Source organism: Halichoerus grypus, chromosome 10 (genome assembly GCF_964656455.1).
Source record: "Halichoerus grypus chromosome 10, mHalGry1.hap1.1, whole genome shotgun sequence".
Lineage (NCBI taxonomy): Eukaryota > Metazoa > Chordata > Mammalia > Carnivora > Phocidae > Halichoerus > Halichoerus grypus.
Genome location: NC_135721.1, coordinates 70,231,568 through 70,255,911, shown reverse-complemented (window position 1 = coordinate 70,255,911; position 24,344 = coordinate 70,231,568). Strand labels below are relative to the sequence as shown.

The following is a 24,344-nucleotide window of genomic DNA, read 5'->3' as shown; positions in this document are numbered from 1 at the left end:
CATGACTTGAGATCATGACCTGAGCTGAAATCAAGAATCGGCCACTTAACTGACTGAGCCACCCAGGCACCCCTGTTTTGTTTTATTTTTAATACAGTTACTCCATTTTCAAAGGGCTTTCTAATCATTGGTTCACATTGGATCAGTAAGTAACTTCATTTTAAGTGAGGAGTGAGGGCACAAGAAAGGCAGAGAAGGGTGGTGACTGATGTCTGAACACAGTTTCATTGTTAGACCATCCCTGGAATAGTCTCAGCTCTCGTATTCCATGAAAACAAATGTTCATTATTGGCTCTGTTAAATAGTGCTATTCTTCTATGTAGAAAAAGTTAATATTGGTAAAAAAGGAAAAGGAAGGTTTTTTTCATGATTTTTGAGCTTTTTCCTTGTTTATTTATAGTAGCTTTATTTTATATGGTTTTATGATTTTTTAAAAATTAGAAATTTATGAAACTTTTGTATGAACTTATCGTTGTGAATTCTAATTAATTTATTACATTTTCTTAAAGGAGTTTAACAACTCATACTCATGGAATTGCTAAAACTGGTTTCCCAAACCAGAAGATCAACTTGAAATGATATATATTTTTTTATTTTTCTAAATTTACATTCAGTTGATTAACATATAATGTATTATTATTAGTTTCAGAGGTAGACAGTGATTCATCAGTCTTATGTAATACCCAGTGCTCATTACATCGTATGCCCTCCTTAATGTCCATCACCCAGTTACCCCATCCCCCCAGCCTCCTCCCCCTCCAGCAACTCTCAGTTTGTTCCCTATGATTAAGAGTCTCTTATGGTTTGTCTCCCTCTCTGATTGAAATGGTATTTTTTAGCATATTTTTATGGCTAGCCTTCTGGGCCTGCTGTGTCTTCCAATAGAACTACTCCTGAATTCATCTGCAAAGAATAGTGAGCCTTATCTGTTTATTCTCTCTTTCTTTTTAAAGCTTTCCTGCCCATTCCAATATTTGCAGTTCCTACTTGGGTCAAATAGGAAAAGTTAAATGATGGATTGTATACCTTTTGCAGGATTCTTTGAGAATGTGCACATGTAGAAGAGGCAAGCTACTAAGGTGATAGAGAATCTGTGTACCTTAGGATGTTTCTCTAAAGGATGAAAGTTATGTGGACATAACTTATTCTTTCCAACAGAAAAGTGGAGAATCTTCCTCTCAGTTGAGTCAAGAGCAGAAGAGCGTCTTTGATGAAGATCTGCAAAAGAAGATAGAAGAGAATGAACGGTTGCATATACAAGTGAGAAAATTTTTGTTTTCCCCATGAATTAAAAATGGGTTGTATAATCTGGAATGTGGAAAAACCCATGCAGGGTAGAGTGTTTTGTGTATGTGTTTTAATGTTTCCTGTGGTTGTTAGGTATATATGTCCCTGTCGTTGATTCATTTCTTAAATCTCATTCATATCTTAATCTGGATGTGTGTTTTGAAGTATGCATTTGTTTAGAGGATGGCAGAATAACTTTGTTAAGTTATTTAACAGAATAACTTTATTAAATAACAGTACAGAAATATACTAGGCACTGTTCATTTTATCTAGAAAATGATTAGCTGGATCATTTAGATGGGGGCTTATCAATAAGTAGTGTTTGTTTTTTAAATTATTACCGTTTAGTTGGTTTCTGTTTGTTCACCTGTTAGTCTATAAGGTCTGTTTGAGTACACACCATGTCGGTTTGTATGCCTTCCCCCAGGACAGGGTCTTACTCATGGTGGGAGCTCAAATATATATGGAATGTTGAATAATCAGTGTTTGCCTCCCAACATTCAGCATATTTAAGAGTCATAGTGTAATGTCTCTGACTGTGCCTCCTAAATTTTTTGTGAAATGGTGAGCATAGTCAAATGGTGGAAAATAAATATGCAGTAATTCTCAGTTTAACATTTTGCAGCTGTTAAAAAAATGAGCTTTGACCTCAGTGCGTTTTGTGTTAAGCATTCATAATTCTTAATTAGCACTGGATTCTTATTAAGGAAAAGAGCTTTACCTGTTTTAGGGATAACATCTATTTGAATTTCGCTTATTTAATTGTGGAAGTTAGCGTAGCAGAAAAGTTATGCCCTGGTCAGTTAAATTCTCTGTGTGCCAGAAGTTGTTTGAAAGAAATCCTAGAGCCTAAGAGGAAGGAGGTGTAGGCTTCAGCATCGATCTCCTGTGTTCAGATCTCATTTCTGCACTGGGCAAGTTGAAACTTTGGTTTCCCATGTGGAAAGGAGGGATAACAATAGCACTACTCCTGAGATACTGGGAGGATTCTGTGAGATCATGCCTGTGCGGGTGTTACATGGTGAGCATATACAACCGTGTGGAAATTGCTCAATGAACAGTCACTGCTTTTGTTTTTCTCTCCATTTGTATATATTTGGATATTGTGAGAAGAGAAAATGATCTTTTCTCTTCAGTTTTTTGAAGCTGACGAGCAGCACAAGCATGTGGAAGCAGAGCTGAGGAGTCGGCTGGCCACCCTGGAGATGGAGGCGGCCCAGCACCAAGCCGTGGTCGATGGCCTGACGCGGAAGTACATGGAAACTATCGAGAAACTGCAGAATGACAAGGCCAAACTAGAAGTAAGCCCCGCCGTTGGGGAGAGCACGTTAAAAGATAGTCAGGGCTCTTGTGACTCTTCTGTGCACTTTACGGAATGCACAGTTAGTCATTCAGGGGAGGCTGTTGCCTGTGGTGTCTCCCAAGTGCGCCCGTATGTATAGCCTGAGCCATCTACTTTTCTTTTTCTTCTAAAATTCAGGTAAAATCTCAGACTCTAGAAAAGGAGGCCAAGGAATGTCGGCTTCGAACAGAAGAATGGTATGTGGAAATGTGAATTCCAAGGGGCCCTGAAGTAAGAATCAGAAGACCTGAGTTTTAGTTTAGCGGCTCCTCTCTCTTACTCTCACATTTGAAGTGAGCCAGGAACAGGCGTCTCCAGGGTCCTCCTCAGTTCTGTTATCTCTAAGGCCTGACACACTCTTGGTCAGCTGGCTTGTGCATTAGTCCTCAGCCTGCAGGTGTTTGCGGCCGTGGAAGATGGTGTCCTGGGGCTCCTATACTGAGGACTGGATAGAGAAAGCTTTCTGAGAGTTCCAGGCAGGAAAACTAACTCCTTTTCACTGTGCCAACCTTTTAGTGGTACATTTTGAATAAAATAGAGACTATGGGATCTAATTTGGAGATACCTAAATCTTAAAATTCAAATGGGATGAATTAATGGGTGGTAAAAGCATACTCCAGCATTTAGTTGATAAATGACATAATATTTAGGTTTCCATAGAATCAGTCATGTGAATTTCTTCAGTTTAGTTGCATTGGTAGAATTACATGCATGGTTTAGATGTATACCCATGCTCATAATTGAATCAAAAACAGAAAAGTTACTAGATTTTGAGCCCAAGGGGGGGGAAATCTGATATAATACTTAGAAAAGAACTTTACTGTAATACTTGAACATTCAACATTTATGTCAGCACATAAGAAAGATAAAATTTGTGATTTTGAAATGGCTTTAAGATTACTTTGCACTTGGGGAAATAAACTGACAAGATTGTACTAGATACTGGGACTGTGATAAATTCTGACAGTCTTAACGTCATTGAACAGAAGTTTCAGGGGCTTCAGAATTGAGGATTAGTATTTTTCTTATCTTCATCTTTTAGTAACTATCTACCACCAAGAGTATCCCGGTGTCAGGCATGAGTCTCTAAAAGCTTGATACCAGCTGTTGTGGTAACAAGGAAGTGATGGGGCGCCTGGGTGGCTCAGTCAGTTAAGCGGCTGCCTTCGGCTCAGGTCATGATCCCAGGGTCCTGGGATCGAGCTCCGCGTCGGGCTCCCTGCTCAGCGGGGAGCCTGCTTCTCCCTCTCCCTCTGCCTACTTCTCTGCCTACTTGTGCTTTCTCTCTCTCTGTCAAATAAATAAATAAAATCTTTAAAAAAAAAAAAAAAAAACAAGGAAGTGAGAATCCCCTGTCTGACTGGTGATCATGTGGTTTTGTGTTTTTTTTCTTTTAGTCAATTACAGTTAAAGAATCTTCATGAAGATTTGTCAGGTAGATTAGAGGAATCCTTATCAATCATCACGGAAAAAGTACCTTTTAATGATACAAGTAGGTATATTATGTACAGTTTTCCATTACTTGCAACTTTGGACCTCTCTCTCTGGTAACGAACTAATTAAAAAAGTTTTTAATCTATTTGACAAAAAACATCATTGGCTCAACAGAGGGTTGCTTTCTTTTTGTTTTTTTGATCAGCTGTGGCTCTCATATATGGAGGCTGACTTCAAAGTCAGCCTTCCTGGAAAAGGTAACCCACATTTTTTTTTTTTTATTGCGCATATTGAGCATATCCCTAGGTTAAAAACCAACCTGCACATAAAGTACTTGAAAATTTGTATAAGAAAAGCTGTTCATGGTGGGGAGAATGGGGGAAGGGCGGTGGGAGATGCATCTTCTCAGCCTGCTATCTCCTGCACTTTTGGTGATCCCCACTGATAGTTAGGGAGCTGACTTGGGTAAGTCCTGCTTCCTATGCATCCTGAGAATGGTCTGGTAATTTACGTAGCCAAGAGCAAGAAAAAGAACTTAAAAAAAAAAAATCAACTTACAATGTATAACAGATGCCGATTTTGTAATGTTTAGAGAAAAATTAAATCAGAACCTTGAAAACAAAGAATATGTTTTATTTAATTGCTTGGAATTTTGAAGCTTATATTCAAATAAGTAGAGATTTCCTTTTTTACAGTCTCATGATTAAAATTTTTTACTTCCCCTAAATTTTTCTTCCGAAAGACCTAAGAGGAAAGAAAAGACATCAAAGAAAAACAGTTTGATCTAACACTGAAATCTGCATATGTCATTATTATATCAAAGCCTGAGTTCCTCTGAAAATAACACCTGTTTCTAGTTTCTACATTAATGTAAATAGTGCTAGCATACTTTGATCCACTAGACTTGAAATCTTGGCATTTCGTTTTCCCTTTAATCCTTCTCTCAATTAATCATCAGGTTCTAATAATTTCCTTCTGGATCTCTTTTGGATTTATCTTTCTTTTTCCAGTACTAGTTGTCACTCTGCTTTTGGTACTTATGTCAGTGTGGGTTACTTTTAGTTCTGCAGAACTTAGAGATCATTTGCTCAGTGCCCAGCTGGATAGAGAGTACAAGGGATATAAAAATTTCTGGGGCAAAAATCTCTACCCTAAAGGAATTTATAGTCCAGAAGGGGAGAGATAATGTATAGAAATGTCTAAAATATAAGCTAACCTGTTCAATAAAGAGACTCTTGGGGTTTCCGAGGAAGGACAGATTACTGCTGGAGGGGTTGTTTGGGGAAGTCTTTTGGAAGAGGTGTGCTTTGAGCTGGGCCTGGATATGTGAGTAGGTTTTATTGGGCAGAGATGCATGAAAAAACCAGGGAATTAAGTGGAGTGTGGTATGTGGGACACAAGTTGCTGTCATGGTCTGAGGAGCAATAATTAGCTAAGTGTGATAGGAGGCTAGGGTGGGAGGGGGTAGGCAAGTTCTCAAAGGGTGGGTGGGGTTAGACCCTAGAGTTGTGGGCCAAGGAGTTGGGACTCAATTCACAAGATGGTGGGGGTGTTGAAGCCTTTGATCCAGGGAATGTCACGATGAGATCTGTGCACTCACAGAGTTAGTCTGGCAAGGGTGTAGACTGCCCTGGAATGGGGAAAGGGGGCCAAGACTATTGTGGTGCTAGTCCTGGTGTGCTGTTACGGAGGCTGGAGCCGAGTTGTCAGGGAGATAGATGCAAGCGGGCAGGGGAGCTGGAGGAGGCAGTGTGGGGGAAAGATGTGGTGCCAGTGACAGAAATCAGAGAGGCAGATGAGGGGCAGGTTTATGGGAAAGATGATGAGGTTAACTTTGTTGTTTAATATTCTGACAGATCGGTGTACATCTGTCTTTCTATTGGGGTACGCATTTCTAAGTTAAAGCCTAGACTGTGGAGAGAGACTGGAGTTGACCCTGTTGGGATGGATGGGCCTTGAGAGTGGTGGGAATGAGGGGTACCAAGTTCAGAGAGGCCCGTGCAGCATCCTTGGAGAGTTTTCCCTCACAGGGGTGAGGAAGGAGAGGGGCTGAGGTGGCGGAGGTGGTGAGGAGCTGGGGAAATGAGGTGACATGGAAGCCGGGGAAGGGAGTGTTCAACCTGGTGGTGCTGGGCAATTCTAGTAGTGTTGTGGGGAGCTCAGAGAGGGTGAGGTGACAGTAAAGGCAGCTGTTTTGGTGACTCTGAGAACTCAGTGTTTCCTTGCAGGGTAGAGGTGGGCAGCTGAAGGCTAGCACGAGGGTTAGAGGTGGATGGGTGCTGAGGAAACAGGCAGAGACATGCTGGTCTTTGAGCAGCGGGAATGAAAGAGGTGGGGAAGGTTGGGAGCTCAGCAGAGGATTCAGTATGAATGAAGTAAAGGGGAAGAAGTCACTGTGGAGATAGAATTTATAAAGCTGCCACAAATGCTTTTTTTGAAAGTAATTTTGAAGGTGTAGGGAAGAGGAGGGAGTGGTTGATGGATTAGGCCCTCAGGGGCCAGAAGGAGCTATTGCTGGGGACCCAGGGGGAAGATTAGCTGAGGACAGGATATGGGAAGCCATGGACTCTGAGGTGGAGGGTAGGAAACATAAGAACCCCTTGGACTTTGGCCCTGGTCTTCCTGGAGTTGTAGGGGGAGGCCACCCTATCCGTGGGGCAGGGGAGGAGAGGAAGAATGGTGTTAGGGGCTTAAAATGGAAAAGGTTTGGAGCAGATGCCTTGGGAAGTGACACAGCAGTGAAGTCATGGATTGTGGAGTAGCCTTGAAATCCCCTGAAGTTTGGTAAAATTAGGTTGTCACAGACCCTGATCTTCTTTTGTGTTAGCAAGAGCATTGTGGGAAACGATGGACCGGGCTGGGAGGGATAACAAGCAAGGCCCAGAGAGGACTGATAGGAAAGTAGACCGACTGTGGATGGGAGACCAAGCCCTTGGTAGAAATGGGGCCATAAGAGAGAACTGGGTGAGAGCGGCATATGGACTTTTAGAGTCAGATTTTGGCACCAGGTCTTTCCGACTGAGGACCAGGCAGAGGAGGGGAGGTTTGAGTGGCTGAAGGGGTGTGCAGAGATTAATAGAGATGGAGGAGAGAACTGAAGTGTGAGGCCAGGTGTCGGGAAGCTATTAGAGGTTGGGGATGGAGTCTGGGGTAGAAAGGAGGACTGTGAGAAAATAAGGAAGCCAACCCAGAAGAGTTAGGATCGAGTCATTGGGATCAGCAGTGGCAGGCATTGGTAGGCTGTCAAATATCGTAGTGTCATGAAAACCGTGGTATTTTTGGATGATTGGTATGGCAGCTGTGTGCGGGGTTATTTTAGAAGGGAGCATGACTGAACATGGCAAGATCGTCATGGGCCTTTCTAAGTAATCTTGATAGGCCTCAAGTTTTTTGAAATGATTTCTTAGAAATAGAAAGTCGGGGTTTGTTTGTTTATCCTAAAGTTAAAAAAATTTGGGGGCCCCTGGCTGGCTCAGTGGGTAGAGCATGTGACTCTTGCTCTCTGGGCTGTGAGTTCAAGCCCCACGTTGGGCATGGAGCCTACTTAAAAAAAAAAAAAATAAAAAATTGGAAGTATTACTTTATCTGAGAAACAACTGATTCTATATAAATTCCACTATTCTCTTATACTATGATTGTGGCTTTGATCATTTAAAATTTTTACGTAAAGCTGATTTTGCTGCAGAGCATTCATTATTTTTCAGTTATGCTGTTTTTTTGTAAACGTAAAATGACTTAATATGCATCCATTTTTGTTTTGTAGAATATAGTCAGTATAACGCTCTGAACGTTCCACTCCACAATAGGAGACATCAGGTAATGATGATGTTTTTATTTTCAGCGATGTGTATGTCAAACTTTCCAGAAACAAGAATTTATTGTTTGGGCCTCTGTTTAATGCACTCAACTGTTGTGTTTAACTTTGGCTTTACTTTCTCATACATTTTTAAAAAAAATTGCATAACTTGCTATTTATTTAATTCATAAGTAATACAGATTTTTGCTCTCATCTGATACCATTAGAACTGAATTATGGGATGCACTTACTTTGTGAGCCATACCTTTCTTCTAGGTTGGTGGGCCTCGCACTTACACAGTCTAGGTTAAGTGAAGGAGGTCTGTTTGCCAAAACTGGTGGCTTTCTCATTTACTTAGATGGGAATATTAAAATCCAAGTGGGAGCAAATGAATTTAAAGTCAGGATTAGTTATACTAGAATTTAAATGTTTTCTCTAAAAGCAGACTTTAACTAAAGTTGCCTGAGAATAGTAATTGGATAGTTGACTTTCTATACTTTTCATTTAAAAGCTGAAGATGCGGGACATTGCTGGGCAGGCCCTGGCTTTTGTTCAAGATCTGGTGACGGCTCTTCTGAACTTTCACACCTATACAGAACAGAGGATTCAGATTTTTCCTATTGATTCTGCCATTGACACTATATCTCCGTTGAATCAGAAGGTAAATTTAACTCAGGATACCTGTTCTTTGCCCAGAACAAGTAGGAAGACATGTTCTTTCTTTTCGGACCACTACGGTGCATCAGCCAAGTGCTGTGGGGGACATGGAAGAAAACTAGAATTCACAGTCTTCAACCTTAAGATAAAATGTGGCAAACATGGACATTCTTAAGAAATTAAATACGGGGAAAGTGTGGGTGGTGAGGCCAGTAAGGGATGTGAGGTCATCAAGGAGGGGAGATTGCTGTTGCTGGTAGTGTTTGGGAACTTTGAAAAATGAGCAAGATTTGAAGAAGAGAGAAATAGGACGGGTGTTTTTTCATCCAGAAGAGGGCAAGACCTGAGCAAAGTCACTCAGTAGGAAGGCATAAGGAAGTGAGTGGAGGAAGGGGGAATGGGGAGGGAGCAGGGAGCAAACTGTTTTGGCAAGAGTGTGAAGTCTTCGAAGTGGAGGAATGAGAGGTCAGATTGCAAAGGAAAAAACATGGCTCCAGACTCTGGAAAGCCCCTGGGGTCAGGCCAAAGCCCCAACTCTCTTGCTTTGTATGTAGGATGGGGGCCTTTTGTAGTTTTTTGACCAGGGTGTGACATAATGAAAAGTGCCATTTTATTGTTGGAAAAGTCAATTTGCTGGCATTTTTCTCTCTCCCTGTTTGTACTCACTGAATAACTTTCGTCACTGGGTATGTTTAAAAGCAAAAAAAAAAAAAAAATGTGTGTGGTAGAGTTGACCTTTCCTGCTGGGGTATGGAGTGGGAGTGAAACTGCTTCTCTGGTTGAGCTTTGGGGCATTTTCAGGGTGTGTGAAGTTTAAATAAGGAATAAGAAGAGGGTTGACTGTCATTCCCTTCAGTCCATGTGCTTTTTTGGGGCCTGGCAAATTTTGCTCCTTTCTTTCCTTTTTTCTCCCCAGCTTGTTCTAAAAAAGGATTTAAAGTAGCTTGCAAGACCACATTGAACTGAAAAGAAAAAAATAATGAGTGTATTAGTTCTGTATTGCTGTGTAATAGATTATACCAAAACGTAATCGTTTAAAACAACAGACATTTATTATCTCACACAATTTCTGTGGGTCAAGAATTCAGGAGAAAAGTATCATGATCTTTCATAAGCTTATAGTCAAGAGTCGGCTGAGGCTGCATTCATTTAAAGACTTGACCCGGGTGGGGCATCTGCTTCCCAGGTGGCTCACTCACACGGCTGGTCAGTTGGCTGGAAGCCTTGGTTTCTCATTGAGGACACTTCTCTATAGGGCTGTTGGAGTGTCCTCAAGACATAGCGGTTAACTTCCCCTAGAACGAGTGATCCAGGAGAGCAGAGTGGAAGCCACAATGCCTATTATGACTTAGCCTGGGTACTGAGTACCATCCCTGCTACCATCTTATATTGGCCACACAGACCAGCCCTGAAACAGTGTGCAAGGGTACTCCACAAAGCCAAGAACAGCCAAGGCAGGGGTCATTGGGGCCATCTTGCAGGCTGGCTCCCACAGGGAAGAAATTGAGGGATCTTGCTGTCAATGTGTGCTCTAAGTGCCCCATAATGTGGCATTCTGAAACAGTTCTACCACTCTTCCTACTTAGCTGATTCTTCTTCCCAGCTTGTTTGTGAGTATCATGCAGTGTTTCCAGGGTTTGACTAGTGTTTATGTCCATGTATCCTGTAAGTACCTTGTAGTATAGCAAAAGCTATACTCTGGAGTCAGACTACTGGGGTCCAACCACTTTCTGTGTCCCCTTGGGCAATTTATTTAACCTCTCTGTGCTTCAGTTCCTGATATTTAGAATGGAGGTTAGAGTACATACCTCACAGGTATATATGTTTGAGGATTAAGTAGATAATACATGTGAAGTTCTAATAGTGCCTGGCAGGCACATAGTAAGGACTCAGTAAAGGTTAGTTCTTATTATCATTATACCTTACACATAGGAAGCCCTCAGGAAGTGCTTGATTTTCATCAGTTTTGATCAGACTCCACGAATCTATTGAAGTTCATAAACAATTAAACTTTGGGCCTTTGAAATGCTTTTTAATTTCACTGTGGGAAAAAGCTTTCAGATGACTTGGGTAGGGAAAAGAGTACTGCAGCGTTTTAATGTAAAAGTTATATTTTCTTTTATACTTCCTATAATATCAAAAAATATATTTTACTCAATACTTTGTCCCTTTTTTGGAGTTTTATTTTAGCTTGTTGCCACATTATGCCCACACAGTGAGAATCAAATATGTTAATCTTATCTGAAACACTTCATCACTTTGAAGAATTCATGTATTTCTTAATATTTTACCTTTGGCCTATGAAAGGTTCTATGTGGTTTTTCTAATAAGTCTTATTATTGAATAAGTCTGTATTATTCTGAGAGTCAGAAACCACTGTTAAAAGATGACCAGAATGTTTAGACTTGTTCATAGAATCATAAAGTAGCATTTATGATTGAAGCCGAGAGAGATCAAGTGAGTTGCCTAGGGCCAAATATCTATAGTTTATGGTATGGCCAGTTGAATCACATTTCTGCATAATGAGATATTACATTTCTATACTGAGAAATCAAAATTTGAGCCATTATACAGTACTTTGATAATTGAGATATTTCATAAGTGAAAATTAACTTTTTGCTTCTAAATTGTCTAAACACCTATAGGATTTTTTTTTTTTCTGAATTTATTCTTCATACTGAATTAGTTCTTTATAAATACTAAGGTATCGGTGAAAGTTATAAAAGTTTTTTACATCCTCATTTTGGTGATACTTATATTCCTGGAATTTGTTAACCCTGAACATTGTACACAGTAAAAATAAGAAGCTGTCCTCAATAGACTTGTTTTTTTAAAATGAGGCACATAACATAAAAATCTTTCATAGTTTTTATTTTCTTCTTTCTTTCTTTCTTTCTTTTTCTTTCTTTTTCTTTTCTTCCTTTCTTTCTTTCTTTCTCTTTCTTTCTTTCTTTTTCTTCCTTCCTTCCTTTCCTTTCCTTTCCTTTCTTTCCTTTCTTTTCTTTTTTTTTTTTTTTTTTTTTTTAAACTGAGACCTCTCTAGAGAAGCCGGTGTTTGGGGAAGGCCTGTTGGTGCGGGTTGTAATGCAGTGTCCTCTCTGAGTGTCCTCTTCGTTGTTAATGATGTCACCCCTCTTCAAGTTCCTCCTTTTGGAATGAGATGGGGACTTGGGGATTGTATTTGGAACTATTAGAGGTGATCATCTCTGTTTTGTAAAAGCCAGACTTTTTTCCTAGAAAAAGTTTCCAGAAGAATTTAGGTTTATAACTCAGTGAGTCCATTTACAAATCTGTTGATCCTTGTTATTTTCCAGTGATGTAACTCACAGTTCTTTCCCTCCTAATGTAGTTCTCACAATACCTTCATGAAAATGCATCCTACGTCCGCCCTCTTGAGGAAGGAATGCTTCATTTATTTGAAAGTATTACTGAGGATACTGTGACTGTCCTGGTAATTTTCTTCTATGTTTTACAAATTCTGGAAGTGGAAGCTCCTCTTTGTCAAATAACACTATTAACCATGAAATTATTTTTCTTTTCCAGGAGACAACTGTGAAATTGAAAACTTTCTCAGAGCATTTAACCTCTTACATATGTTTTCTAAGGAAGATTCTTCCTTATCAGTTAAAAAGGTACTTACCCTTGAGGCCAAGGAGCTTGGGGAGTTGTGGGGTGTCCCCTGACCTGTGCTGGACTTGAACTAGTGACATGTGACCCTTGTGAGCTGCCTGATCTTTCCGCACCACAACCAATTTGGACTTCTATGAAAAAGGAAAATAATGGCTTGAGCAGCATAAACTTACATTTAAGAAAATTGAATTGTAGTGCACCAGTTAGGGTTTTTTGAGTAGTTCTATAGCGTGGTTACTGCTATAACCACATAATGCTGTGAGTCAGTATTTTCAGTGATTGAATCACACATTTATTGAAAGAAATCTTTCAGTTTTATCCTTTTTGCTGTAAACATTTAGATGGAGGTTATAGTAATTAGCTTCTACACTTGGATCTATAATCATTAGGTTTCTTTGAAGTGGTATTTTCTTGTTTTTATTGTTGGTGGTTTATTTAAGTTATAAACTAAAACCTTTATCTGCCCCAGCCCTCATAGAAGATATCATTTAGTAACCTTAAATATTCTTTGTTATGTATTTCTGGATGGGAAAGAGAAAATAATCCATATAACTGGAAATTTGATCATTGGTTTTATGTTTTGATACTTTTGGCCTAAAATTACCATGACCCCTAATTCGTCTAAATCTTTTCATCCTAAGATTTAGCCTTAAAAAAAAAAATCAAAGAATAATACAACTGGAACATAAGAGAAATAAGAACATGTATGTATTATATTACAAGATAAGGTTTAGAAAATATGTAGATGAGTAACTTATAGATATTGAAAATATGCAAGTAATTATGGTTCAAAAATCCTTATAAAACTAAAGTGGTAGGTTTTATCTTTTCAAAAATGTAAACTTTCATTATTTAAAAAATTTAATATGTGTTAAAAGCCATTTTATTTCCTAATTCTAACCAGACAAGGTATTTCAGTAACCAAATTTTCTGATTTGTGGATATGACAGAATTTTAGGAATCAGGGAATTAGGACTTAAACTAATAATTATGAATTATAGTTTCATTCAGATTCTTACATCTTATGGTTGTTCAATGTAAAGATTTTTGAAAATTGACTCTAGAAGTTTAAATAACACTAAATTGAATATATTTTATTGATTTGGCTTATGTTTAAGAGGACTCTATTTGAGAACCATTGCAAAGGAAGCATTTACTACTTGAAACGGTTATGCATTTTTATTTTACCTTAATTTATTTTTTCACTATTAAGTTTTTAGAAACATTGGGTAAGTCTTGACCTTAGATTCCTATGCTTGGAATGTTTTATCCCCTACCTCATTATGTATTTATGTTTTTAGGCAACTTGTCATCATTGGTTTAAAAACCACTTTAATTGACAAGATGACATGTTTTTTAGTAATAAATGGGCTTAGTATTGAATGAAGCTGTCTGGTACAAAGTAGAGAAAGAGAAGGAAAGGGATATGATTATCATTTCTGTGTTAATAATTTTCTTGGCTTTATATAAAAAGCATTTTGCTTGATTACTGGCACATTTTTAATAAACACTGTTGAGAGTCTATGTGTTTTTTTTAACCGTATAATTGTTTTCCCAAGTAACCATTTAAAATAGAAAATGATACAATGTATTATATGAATGTTAGCCATTGATTTTTAGATTTGTGTATATAGATTTTTTTTTCAATCTGTTTGGCTTTTACAAAGACATATAGGTTTCTTTAGGAATTCAATGTATGAAATATTTTTCTCCGCAAAAATAGTTTTTTTTGTATTTTTTTGTTTTTTCCTTTCTTTTTTTTTTAAAAGCAAGCTCTGTGGGGCGCTTGGGTGGCTCAGTCAGTTAAGCGTCTGCCTTCTGCTTGGGTCATGATCCCGAGACCCTGGGATCGAGCCCCGCATCGGGCTCCCTGCTTGGTGGGGAGCCTGCCTCTCCCTCTGCCTCTGCCTCGCGCTCCCCCTGCTTGTGCTCTCTCTCTGTGTCCAATAAATAAATAAAATCTTAAAAAAAAAATAATTAAGCTCTATGCCCAGTGTGGGGCTTGAACTCATGACCCTGAGATCAAGAGTGCTATGCTCTATTGACTGAGCCAGCCAGGCAGTGCTCCTCAAAATTTTCTTTTCCACTCCAAGTATTTTTAAGAGAAATAATTTTGTGCTGCTCTTAGGATGGAAAGACAATGGGCATCTGCTTTTTTTGTTTGTTTTTTGTTTTTTTTCTGTTTAGTCCTCTGTTAGTCGTTTGCAGCAAACAGGCGTGTGTATTGTGGTCTAGAAAATGGAACCTTATAAATGAGATCAGTTTTTTTTTTTTTTTCCCTTGGAAAATTTCTCTTTGGTTATAGTTGTTTGAGAATTCAGATGATTTATTACAGCTATTTGAAAATCGTTAGGATGCTCACTTTTGAAAAATCTGCTCATTCCTAGTTTAGAAGAAGAATGTGGATCTTCTCTTTGCACATCTGCATTGAGAGCCAGGAATCTAGAGCTGTCTCAGGACATGAAAAAGATGACAGCTGTGTTTGAGAAGCTGCAGACTTACATCGGTCTTCTCGCCTTGCCAAGTAAGTTTCTTGGTTGCTCATGGATCAGCTTGAAGAACTTAAGAGTATAAGAAGCTGGAGAAAGCAAATGTTTAGCTTGTTTGAATAGGAAGAGTATAGGAATCTGGAGTCAGAAAAACTTGAATTCAAATCCTCCAGCCCCTTACACATTTATGATCTTGGGCAAATCACTTTACTTCTCTGTACCTGTTTTCCCATTTATAAAATGGAGGTGAAGTGATTATTAAGTTAAATTAAGAATGTATAATATTAGGCATTGAAGACATGCATTAAATATTAATTTCCTTTCTCTCCATCTTCTTTTTTAAATGGAGAGGGGCAAAGCATAAGAATTTGTAACAACTTTCCAACAAGTAGCATAGGGGAGGGAGGTTTGGAAGGAAAAATGTCATTTGTTTCCCTTTGGTCTAACTCGAAGAGAGTATTTCCAGGTAATTGAATGGATCTCAGTTTAAATGATGTTTTGAGAATGCTGTGATTTTTCGGGTACTGTGATTTGTTTTTTTTGTAACAGCTTTAATGCGATATAATTTATATACCATATAATCTACCCATTTAAAGTATAATGTTCAGTGGTTTTTAGTATATTCACAGGTATGTGCACCATCACACATCAAAGTTAATTTTAAAATATTTTCATCACCTTAAGAAGAAATCCTGTATACTTTAGCTATCACCTCATTCCCCTGTTCCATGCCTCCCTGGCACTAAGCAAGTACTGATGTACTTTCTGTCTATAGATTTGCCTATTCTGAACATTTTGTATAAATGGAATCATATAATATGTAGTCTTTTGTGACTGCTTTTTTTCACTCAGCATAATGTTCTCAAGATTCATCCATTCCTTTTTATTGCAGAATAATATCCCATTACATATCCCACCACATTTTATTTACCCATTAGTTGATGGACAGTTTGTGTTGTTTCCACCTTTTGGCTATTATGAATAATGATGCTATAGATATTTTTGAACAAGTGTTTGAGTGGGCATAGCCTTCATTTCTCTTGGGTGTATACCTAGGGGTGGAATTGCTGGGTCATATGGTAACTATGTTTAACTGTTGGCAGAACTGCCATACTCTTTGCTAAGGTGGCTTCCAACCAGCAGAGTATGAGCGTTCTGATTTCTCCACATCCTCACCAGCACTTGTTATTATCTGACTTTTTGATTTTAGCCATCCTAGTGTTATCATCTGACTTTCTGAAGTGGTATATCATTGCAGTTTTGATTTGTATTTGCCTGATGTCTAATGATGTCAAGCATCTTTTCATGTCCTTATTGGCCATTTGTATATCTTCTTTGGAAATAGGTTCATTCAGATCCTTTCTCTATTTTTCAGTTTGGTTGTCTTTTTATTATTGAGTTTTAAGTGTTCTTTATACATTCTAGATCAAATCCTTTTTTGGATATGTGATTGACAATATTTTCTTAAATTTTGTGGGTTATCTTTTCACTTTTTTGATGGTATCTGTTGAAGCACGAAAGTTTTTTATTTTGATGAAGTCCAATTTATCTTTATTTTATTGCTCGTGCTTTTGGTATCATATCTAAGAATCTGTTGTCAAATGTGAGGTCATAAAAATTATCCCCTATGTTTTCTTCTAAGAGTTTTATAGTTTTAGCTCTTAGTTGTCTTTGATCCATTCTGAGTTAATTTTTGTATCTGGTGTGAGGTAAGGCTCCAACTTCCTTTTTTGCATGTGTTTATCCAGTTGTCTCAGCACCATTTATTGAAAAGACTTCTTTTGCTATTGAATGGCCTTGGCACACTTGTTAAGAATCAGTTGATCATATATGAGGAATTCTTAATCTCAGGAAACAAACTGAGGGTTGCTGGAGTGGGGGGTGGGGTGGGAGGGATGGGGTGACTGGGTGATAGACACTGGGGAGGGTATGTGTTCTGGTAAGCGCTGTGAATTGTGCAAGACTGTTGAATCTCAGATCTGTACCTCTGAAACAAATAATGCAATATATGTTAAAGAAAAAAAGAAGAAGAATGTAGCAGGAGGGGAAGAACGAAGGGGGGGAAATCGAAGGGGGAGAAGAACCATGAGAGACGATGGACTCTGAAAAACAAACTGAGGGTTCTAGAGGGGAGGGGGGTGGGAGGATGGGTTAGCCTGGTGATGGGTATTGAGGAGGGCACGTTCTGCATGGAGCACTGGGTGTTATGCACAAACAATGAATCATGGAACACTATATCTAAAACTAATGATGTAATGTATGGGGATTAACATAACAATAAAAAAATTAAAAAAAAAAAGAATCAGTTGATCATAGATGTATGGATTTATTTCTAGACTCTCAGATTTATTCCAGTGATCTATGTATCTATCCTGTGCCAATACTATACTGTCTTGATGACTGTTGTTTTGTAGTTAGTTTTGAGATCAGGAAGTGAGAGTTCTCCTACTTTGTTCTTCATTTTCAAGATTGTTTGGCCGTTCTTGTTCTCTCACAATTCCATATGAATTTTAGAATCAGCTGGTTAGTTTCTACAAAGAAGTCAGCTGGGATTCTGATAGGGATTGTATTGAATCTGTAGATCAGTTTGGGGAGTTTTGTGGGTTGAACTGTGTCTCCCTAAAAGATATGTGAAATTCTACCCCAGCACCGATGTATGTAACTTTATTTGGAAATAGGATCTCTGCAGATGTAGTCAAGATAAGATGGGGTTCTACTAGTTTAGGGAGAGCCCTGTCAGTCCAATGACTGCCATCCTTGTAAGGAGAGATTTGGAGACAGAGACACAAGAGAGACTCAGGGAGGCCATATGAAGACAGAGGCAAGGATTGGAATTAATCCTGCCACAAGCCAAGGAACGTGTGGGGCCAACAGAAGCTGGGAGAGGCAGAGGAAGTGTGGCCCTGTCGGCACTTGGCTTCCAGAACTGTGAGAGAACTATCTTCTGTTGTTTTAAACCACCCCCTTTGTGGTACTTTGTTACAGCAGGCCTGGCAAACTAATGTGGGAGTATTGCCATCTTAATGATGTTAAAGTTTTCTGGCTCATGAACATGGTGTATTTTTCCATCTAGGTAGACCTTGTTTAATTTTATTTTGTAGTTTTTCGGAGTAAGCACCCTGATGTTGTTTCTCAGGGGGTTCAGCCTTGGGCATGCACACAGTTGCCCTGGGGTGACAGTGGTTTTGTCAGGGCCCTTTCCCTGTTTTGTTTCTTGATCTTACCAAGGATAAGCTCCACTGATTGCTGGCTGACTGCCATCTTGTTTTTAACAATGCCTTTGGGGCATAAATTGCTCCACAGATGACCCCCTTGAATTTGGGCTTCTTTATGGGTATAGTTTTTGAGATCAGTGTTTGAGGTTTGTTATGACCCCAGGAGGGCTCTTCTTAGCTGTTTTTCTTCCCCGCTCTGGTCAACCAGCCAGCCTACAGTTTAACTTATATCTTTTATGAATCTACCAATTTCCTGTTAACTGCTTTCACCACAAGCTCCATTATTTTTGAGAGTGCCTTTAGACTTGAACTTCTCCATACTCTGTTGAGAATGAAATTAATTCCTTTGGGAACAGATTCAGAGTTTTCTGTTTTAAGGCCTGTGCCTCCCTTGGACTAAATCTCTGAGCCATGGTTCTGGTCCTGGAGATGGGGACAGTGATGCACTTCTCAGAGTAACACTCTTGCTTTAGTGGCTGAGCGCTGGGGGAGGAGGCAGGGGGTGGGGGGGGTGGAGGGGTAGGGCCACAGCCTCCGGTCTCCTTGGCTTGCCTTTTTCAGTGTGAGCTGGGGCAAGGCTATGTATGGAGAACCCCAGTGTACTCAGTGGTACTGTGCTCAGGGTAGAACTTCCATCCCCTGAGTTGGGGCTGGGTGGGAGAACTCCCACCTCTTAGTCATACTCACCCCGAACTTAGCTTTAGCAACAGGTAGGTGGGGACAAGGGTGAAATGCAACCCTCCAGCTGGCAGTTAGAGGAGAATTATATTCTTGGCCTCACCAGTCTGGAGTGGGATTTGTAGCTCACTGAGCTGGTGAGGGGAGGGTGGGAATGGGTCTTTGTTCAAATACCACAGATTCTGGCTGTTCTTACTGAGTTGTTAAAGATTTTTTTCTCTTTTTCCACCCTTTGTTTTTAAAAGATTTTCTTGAGTAAATGTTTCTTCATTTGCTGTATGCACTTAGGATCATTTCCAGAGTCTTATTAAATGGTTGTTTTTTGTTTGTTTTTATTAACATATAATGTATTATTTGTTTCAGGGGTATAGGTCTGTGATTCATCAGTCTTACACAATTCACAGCACTCACCATAGCACGTACCCTCCCCAGTGTCCATCACCCAGCCACCCCATCCCTCCAGCCCCCCTCCACTATAGTTTTCAGGGGCACCCGGTGGCTCATTCGGTTAAGCGTCTGCCTTCGGTTCTGGTCATGATCTCAGGGTCCTGGGATCAAACCCCATGTCGGGCTCTCTGCTCAGCGGGAGTCTGCTTCTTCCTGCACACTCCCCCACTTCTCCGCCCCTCTCATATTCTTTTTCTCTCTCTCTCAAATAAAGAAAATCTTTAAAAAATAAAATAAAATAATTTTCACCAGTTTTTTGGGGGGAGTGGATCTGTGGAGCTGCTCATGCTGTCATGTCAGAAGTGGAACTCTGAATAATGGTGTTTTTAGTGAGGTTCAACAAATAATGTGTTGGGAAAGAAGAAATTGAGAAATATGTTCTGTAATAACAAGGTGGAAATTCACGAACTTTTATTTCAAAAAGAATCATAAAATATGTAATCCTACCTAACAATTTAATTTTGATTCTTAACCATTAAAAATGTTTGTGGATGTGGATCATGCAGATCAGTTGGATATGTCTATATTTATCACTGTTATATCTGAATGTGTCTGCAAAGATGTCAGGAGCCATAATTTCCAGCATATCACAGGCAGAATTTATTCTCTCTCCTCCCAAAAGTGGAGGAAGAAGGTGGGCTGTCAGCTTTTCAGGCGAAGAAGTCTTCTGGGGAAATGCTTAGGCTGGTGATTTTGGTTTCCTAGGTACAGAGCCAGATGGACTCCTTCGGACAAACTACGGTTCTGTCTTAACAAACGTTGGTGCTGCTCTGCATGGATTTCATGATGTCATGAAAGGTGAGGCTTGAAAAGGACATAAAGAAGCCGAAAACCTTCATCTTACTTTCTCAGATCTGCCCGAATGAGATTTAAACAAATACTGCCAAGGCTAATAGACCTCAGAGAAAGGCTTAGTAGCATTTGGCTTCTGTTGAAGTGCACAGCTCACTGCCGTCTGCTTTTTCCATCTGCTTCATTTCTGAAGGTAAACAAAGTGCTGAGGAGAAACCCTTGTGCACAGTACTTTAGCCAGAAATGCACTGCACTGATTTAAGGCAGGTGTGTGCATTTTATCAAGTCAGGCATGCTATTCAGAGGCGTTTAGCAAAATACTTCGCACTTGTTAGAGCCCAAGCATGAAGGAATTGAGGAAACCAGGGTTTAAAGTTCCAAGAAAGAATGTACTAACTTTCCACTCTTGTGCATTTTTATGTTTAAAGTGCCCATTTTAAGTCCTGTTTTGTTCAGGGGAACCTTGAGAAGTGCAGGTCTGGTTTTAAACTCTGGTCAGTGTTTAATTGCTATGGACTAAGAATATAGTCAGTTGAAGGACATTTCATATGCTTCTTAGCTAACTGTGAGTCTGAGTTGACTTTTTAATCTATAGGTCTGCATGGCTTCTAGGTTTTTTTTTTCTCTTCCTTTCTTTTCCTTTTGAAGGCAGTTGGGGCAGGGGAAGGAGGAAAGGGCAGAAGCAGTTATCAGAAATAGCCCAGATTAATAATAGCCTAGATTATTCGTTGTGGTGTGGAGGTAACAATTAGGGACCAGTTACTAGTTTCACAGGAAATAATTTTAAAAACTAACGAGTGTTGGAAAGCATGTACAAGATGTGTATATTCAGGCCCTTCTGTAGATTGGCATGTAACCTATGGCACTGGGAATCATTCGTAGTTAGTGCCAGTAGTCTCACCTAGCACCACCTTACCATTCAGTGTGGAGAATGGGCCTTTTTGTGGCTTTTCTTCAATAATAAGGAATTTAAAAAATTGTTGTACTTCTGGAGCTAGCCCTGGCTGCAGGAATCACAGCTTGAATAGACAGTGTTGGTGGCAGGTGACAATAGTTAGCCCCAAACCAGCAGAACTAGTCTGGTGTGTGGAGAACCCAAGGGCCTGGTGCCTATTTCCCATGCAGCTTTTGGTTTGGGGAGTTCAGATCTAGCTGTGGTCCTTTCTTCCAGAACTTTAGTTAACCTAGAACTGGGCCATTGAAACCATAGGTAGCTCTGTCGCCACATTTTTTTTTTTTTTGGTTTTATTTTCTAAATTTTGCTATGCCGACATAATTTCTTCTCGCTAGTGGTTTCTCTTGCATTTCTCTAAAGAAGGGGCTAGAGCGGTGGAGGGTAGCTGTCCAATGAGAAGGGTCTTAAACCTTCCTTTACATTAAAAAAAATCTTGATTTTATTTCTATTTCTATTTTAATTTATCTACAATTTTATACAGATGCTTTTTTTAAAAATTTTTTTTTTTTTTTAAGTAATCTCTATACCCAACATAGGGCTCAAACCTACAACCCTGAGATCAAGAGTCGCACACTCCACCACCTGAGCCAACTAGGCACCCCCATACAGATGCTTTTATTCATACATTACATAAGATTAAGAAGACACCAAGCCGTCCAAATCAAAGAATGTTACTGTTGTTATTTGAGGCATGAGCTGATGGAACTTATGGGAGGATCAGTCACCGTCCCCTCCCCCCAGCACCCTTAGTGCCTCCACTTGTTTCTGTCCTTGCAAATATAATGTAAAGAGAGAATATTGGGAAACATGAAGGGTGATTGGCAAGATTATGGGGTCCTGTTGCTAGGTTTACAGTTCAAATTTGTCTTCTTACCTAGCTTGGAAGACTGCTGTGTATCTCTCAGGGAGACTCAGTGAATATCAACTGGCATTAACAGAAGAAGCTTTGTGTTTCAGAGAACTCTCAAACCTCTTCCCTTGCTACTTTGCCCTGAATAATTGCTTGATCTGAGCTAGGAGGCAGGCAGGCAGGTGTCAGTGTAAAAAGAGAGCTAGAGATTTATAAACATGTCAATCTTACATGGATTTAAAATCGGAATGAATTAATCTTTTAACAAGGGAATTCTGAGAATTGTTGATTTTTAATCTCAGGTCTAAAGCAGATAGACCATAGGAAACATAAAAAGAAATCTCGGGGTGCCTGGGTGGCTCAGTCGGTTAAGCATCTGCCTTCGACTCAGGTCATGATCCCAGGGTCCTGGGATGGAGCCCCACATCAGGCTCCTTGCTCAGCGGGGAGCCTGCTTCTCCCTCTGTCTGCCGCTCCCCCTGCTTGTGCTCTCTCTCTCCGTCAACTGAATAAATAAAAACTTAAAAAAAAAAAAAACAAAAAAGAAAAAGAAGTCTCTGGCATAGGTCACATGGTTTCTTTGTTCTTGGATTTAAAATTTAATGTCAAGGAACACCCTAAATAATTGAAATCTTTGGACTCAATAAAGAGTGAACAATTGGATCAGGAGAATTCTTAGTCAAACTACAGTGGCGCTGTTTCAGTGGGAACCATGTCAGCGTTCAAAGTACTGTATGACTTTCCTAAGTATCTCAGTCATCTACCAGTCACCTAAGATTACCTGCCAGCCAAGTTGTATTAAGATTTGTGCACTTCCAGTAAAATGGTGACTACAACTTTCTGTGGTGTTTAGAAAGAAAATGTCTCTGTTAGGGGCTAGCAGTTCAGTATATAAAAATGTTCAGTGGGGCGCCTGGGTGGTTCAGCCGGTGAAGCGGATGACTCTTGATTTCGGCTCAGCTTATAATCTCAGGGTCCTGGGATCAAGGCCCTCGTTGAGCTCCGTGCTCAGCGGGGAGTCTGCTTGAGTATTCTCTCTCTCCCTGTCGCCTGCTCTCCCTCTCTCTCTCTAAAATAAATAATCTTAAAAAAAAAATGTTCAGTGTTCCAATTGAATTTTTATTCAGTTGGATATCGTAGGAATATATAGAGGATAATCATTTATTTTTAAAAGTATAAACATAATAGTAATGTACCAGTTAGCTGGCTCCTTTGCTGTGACAGGTGTACCATAGTAATGTAAGGTGTTAACGGTAGGGAACGCTGGCTAAAGGGTATACAGGAAGTCTCTGTCACTTCTCTGTGAATCTAAAACTATCTTAAATTACAGTTTACAAATTTATGTCTATTAAATGTATAAATAGAACAATTCCCCAGTTTAAAAATTTTAGTAAAAATAATTCTATTCATAAAACAGTGATTTTTGTGTTAACATATCATGATCATATCAGGTTAAATCTCAAATGCCATTTCTTTCTAACTAGTCTTATTTCTTTTTAATTATCCAGTCAGAAATCAGCTAGATTCCTTGATTCTGAATAAATGCAATTCTCGGCATACACACCTGTTATAAAAATTTTCATATTTTGTGATTTATTTTTAGCTTTGTTGATAATGATAATTCATGCTGTTGTACCTGAAGTATTCTAAAAAATTCAGAGGAGAATGAATTGTGAACACTTTATTATTTAAAAATACCATTACCCTTCCTCGTAAATCAGTGTTATCTTAAGAATTCTCCCATTATCCTTATTTTTGGGACAAAATCATTCTTTCTCAGAGACCCAGAAAACGCCAAGCTTAGTTGTTTGGCCAGTTTCACCTACTGCAATTTCTTTTAACGCTTTTATGTCTAAGTCTGTGTCCTGTGCTTTGCTAGCCGCAGGCTTTGTTGTACTACTCTGGGACTGGGGGCGGTGGCCCGGGAAGCCAGCCACGGGAGCATTCAGTCCTGGTTTGGCTGTGCAGACCCTTGTCGGTGTCAGTGTCAGGGTGTGTGCCAGCAACCTGGCTGCGGGCCAGTAAGGATTGGGGGCATTGTGCCTCTGTGGGTCGTTCTGTTCCCGCCTCACAGTTAGCTTATAGGAGGACTAGATAAATTCTCATCTGTGCCTGCCCAGACTATGAAAACAGCGTTATTAACTGGCAAATAACTGCTCAGGGTCATTTACCCAGCCCTAGAAGAAGGGCAAACACTCAGATGAGGGATAATCAGAGCCACAGGCTGGTGGCTGTAATAGAGACACAGACCCTCACTTGTCTCTAGTCTTTCCACATGGATTTGTGACCTAGTTGATATTCAGGACAATCCTGATAGAGTTGGGACCTTTTTTTGTTGTTGTTGTTCAAATTTACTGTGTAAGTCTCTAAGAGTAGATATGAGAAGTTAATGGGCTGGTTGTGTGCAACTTGTATATGGATAGTAAGAGTTTTCATTTGATTGCTTTTATAGATATTTCTAAACATTACAATCAGAAAGCTACAATAGAGCATGAACTTCCAACAGCAACACAGAAGCTCATTACGACTAATGACTGTATCCTGTCATCAGTGGCAGCATTAACAAATGGAGCAGGAAAGGTAAGTTTTCTCGGTTTATAGTGACATGAACTTTAATTCTTAAGTAAGCTCCTTTAAAAGGATTTTTGGAATATCAGACTTTTTTGTAAAATAAAGTTGTCTCCCTTTTCCTTCTCCCTACACAATATTTAAAGCAATATGGGAGTGACTGTTACTAGCATTTGTAATGAGTCGCTTGCTCACAGTTTAGT

At 39.5% G+C, this 24,344-nt stretch overlaps 1 protein-coding gene across 5 annotated transcripts in view; it reads left to right on the top strand.

Moving 5' to 3' along the window:
- The window catches only part of PPP1R21 (protein phosphatase 1 regulatory subunit 21), a 61,294-nt gene that overhangs the window by 14,169 nt on the left and 22,781 nt on the right, over positions 1-24,344 (top strand). For 4 of the 5 annotated variants that reach the window (XM_078056598.1, XM_078056602.1, XM_078056599.1 and 1 more), the window contains exons 4-14: positions 1,159-1,260; positions 2,424-2,588; positions 2,768-2,826; positions 4,027-4,121; positions 7,827-7,879; positions 8,372-8,521; positions 11,867-11,968; positions 12,061-12,149; positions 14,535-14,671; positions 19,682-19,774; positions 24,026-24,153. In XM_078056598.1, coding sequence (XP_077912724.1) covers positions 1,159-1,260; positions 2,424-2,588; positions 2,768-2,826; positions 4,027-4,121; positions 7,827-7,879; positions 8,372-8,521; positions 11,867-11,968; positions 12,061-12,149; positions 14,535-14,671; positions 19,682-19,774; positions 24,026-24,153 — 1,173 coding nt within the window. The remainder of the gene's footprint in view (positions 1-1,158; positions 1,261-2,423; positions 2,589-2,767; positions 2,827-4,026; positions 4,122-7,826; positions 7,880-8,371; positions 8,522-11,866; positions 11,969-12,060; positions 12,150-14,534; positions 14,672-19,681; positions 19,775-24,025; positions 24,154-24,344) is intronic. The other variant, XM_078056600.1, reaches the window with a different exon arrangement.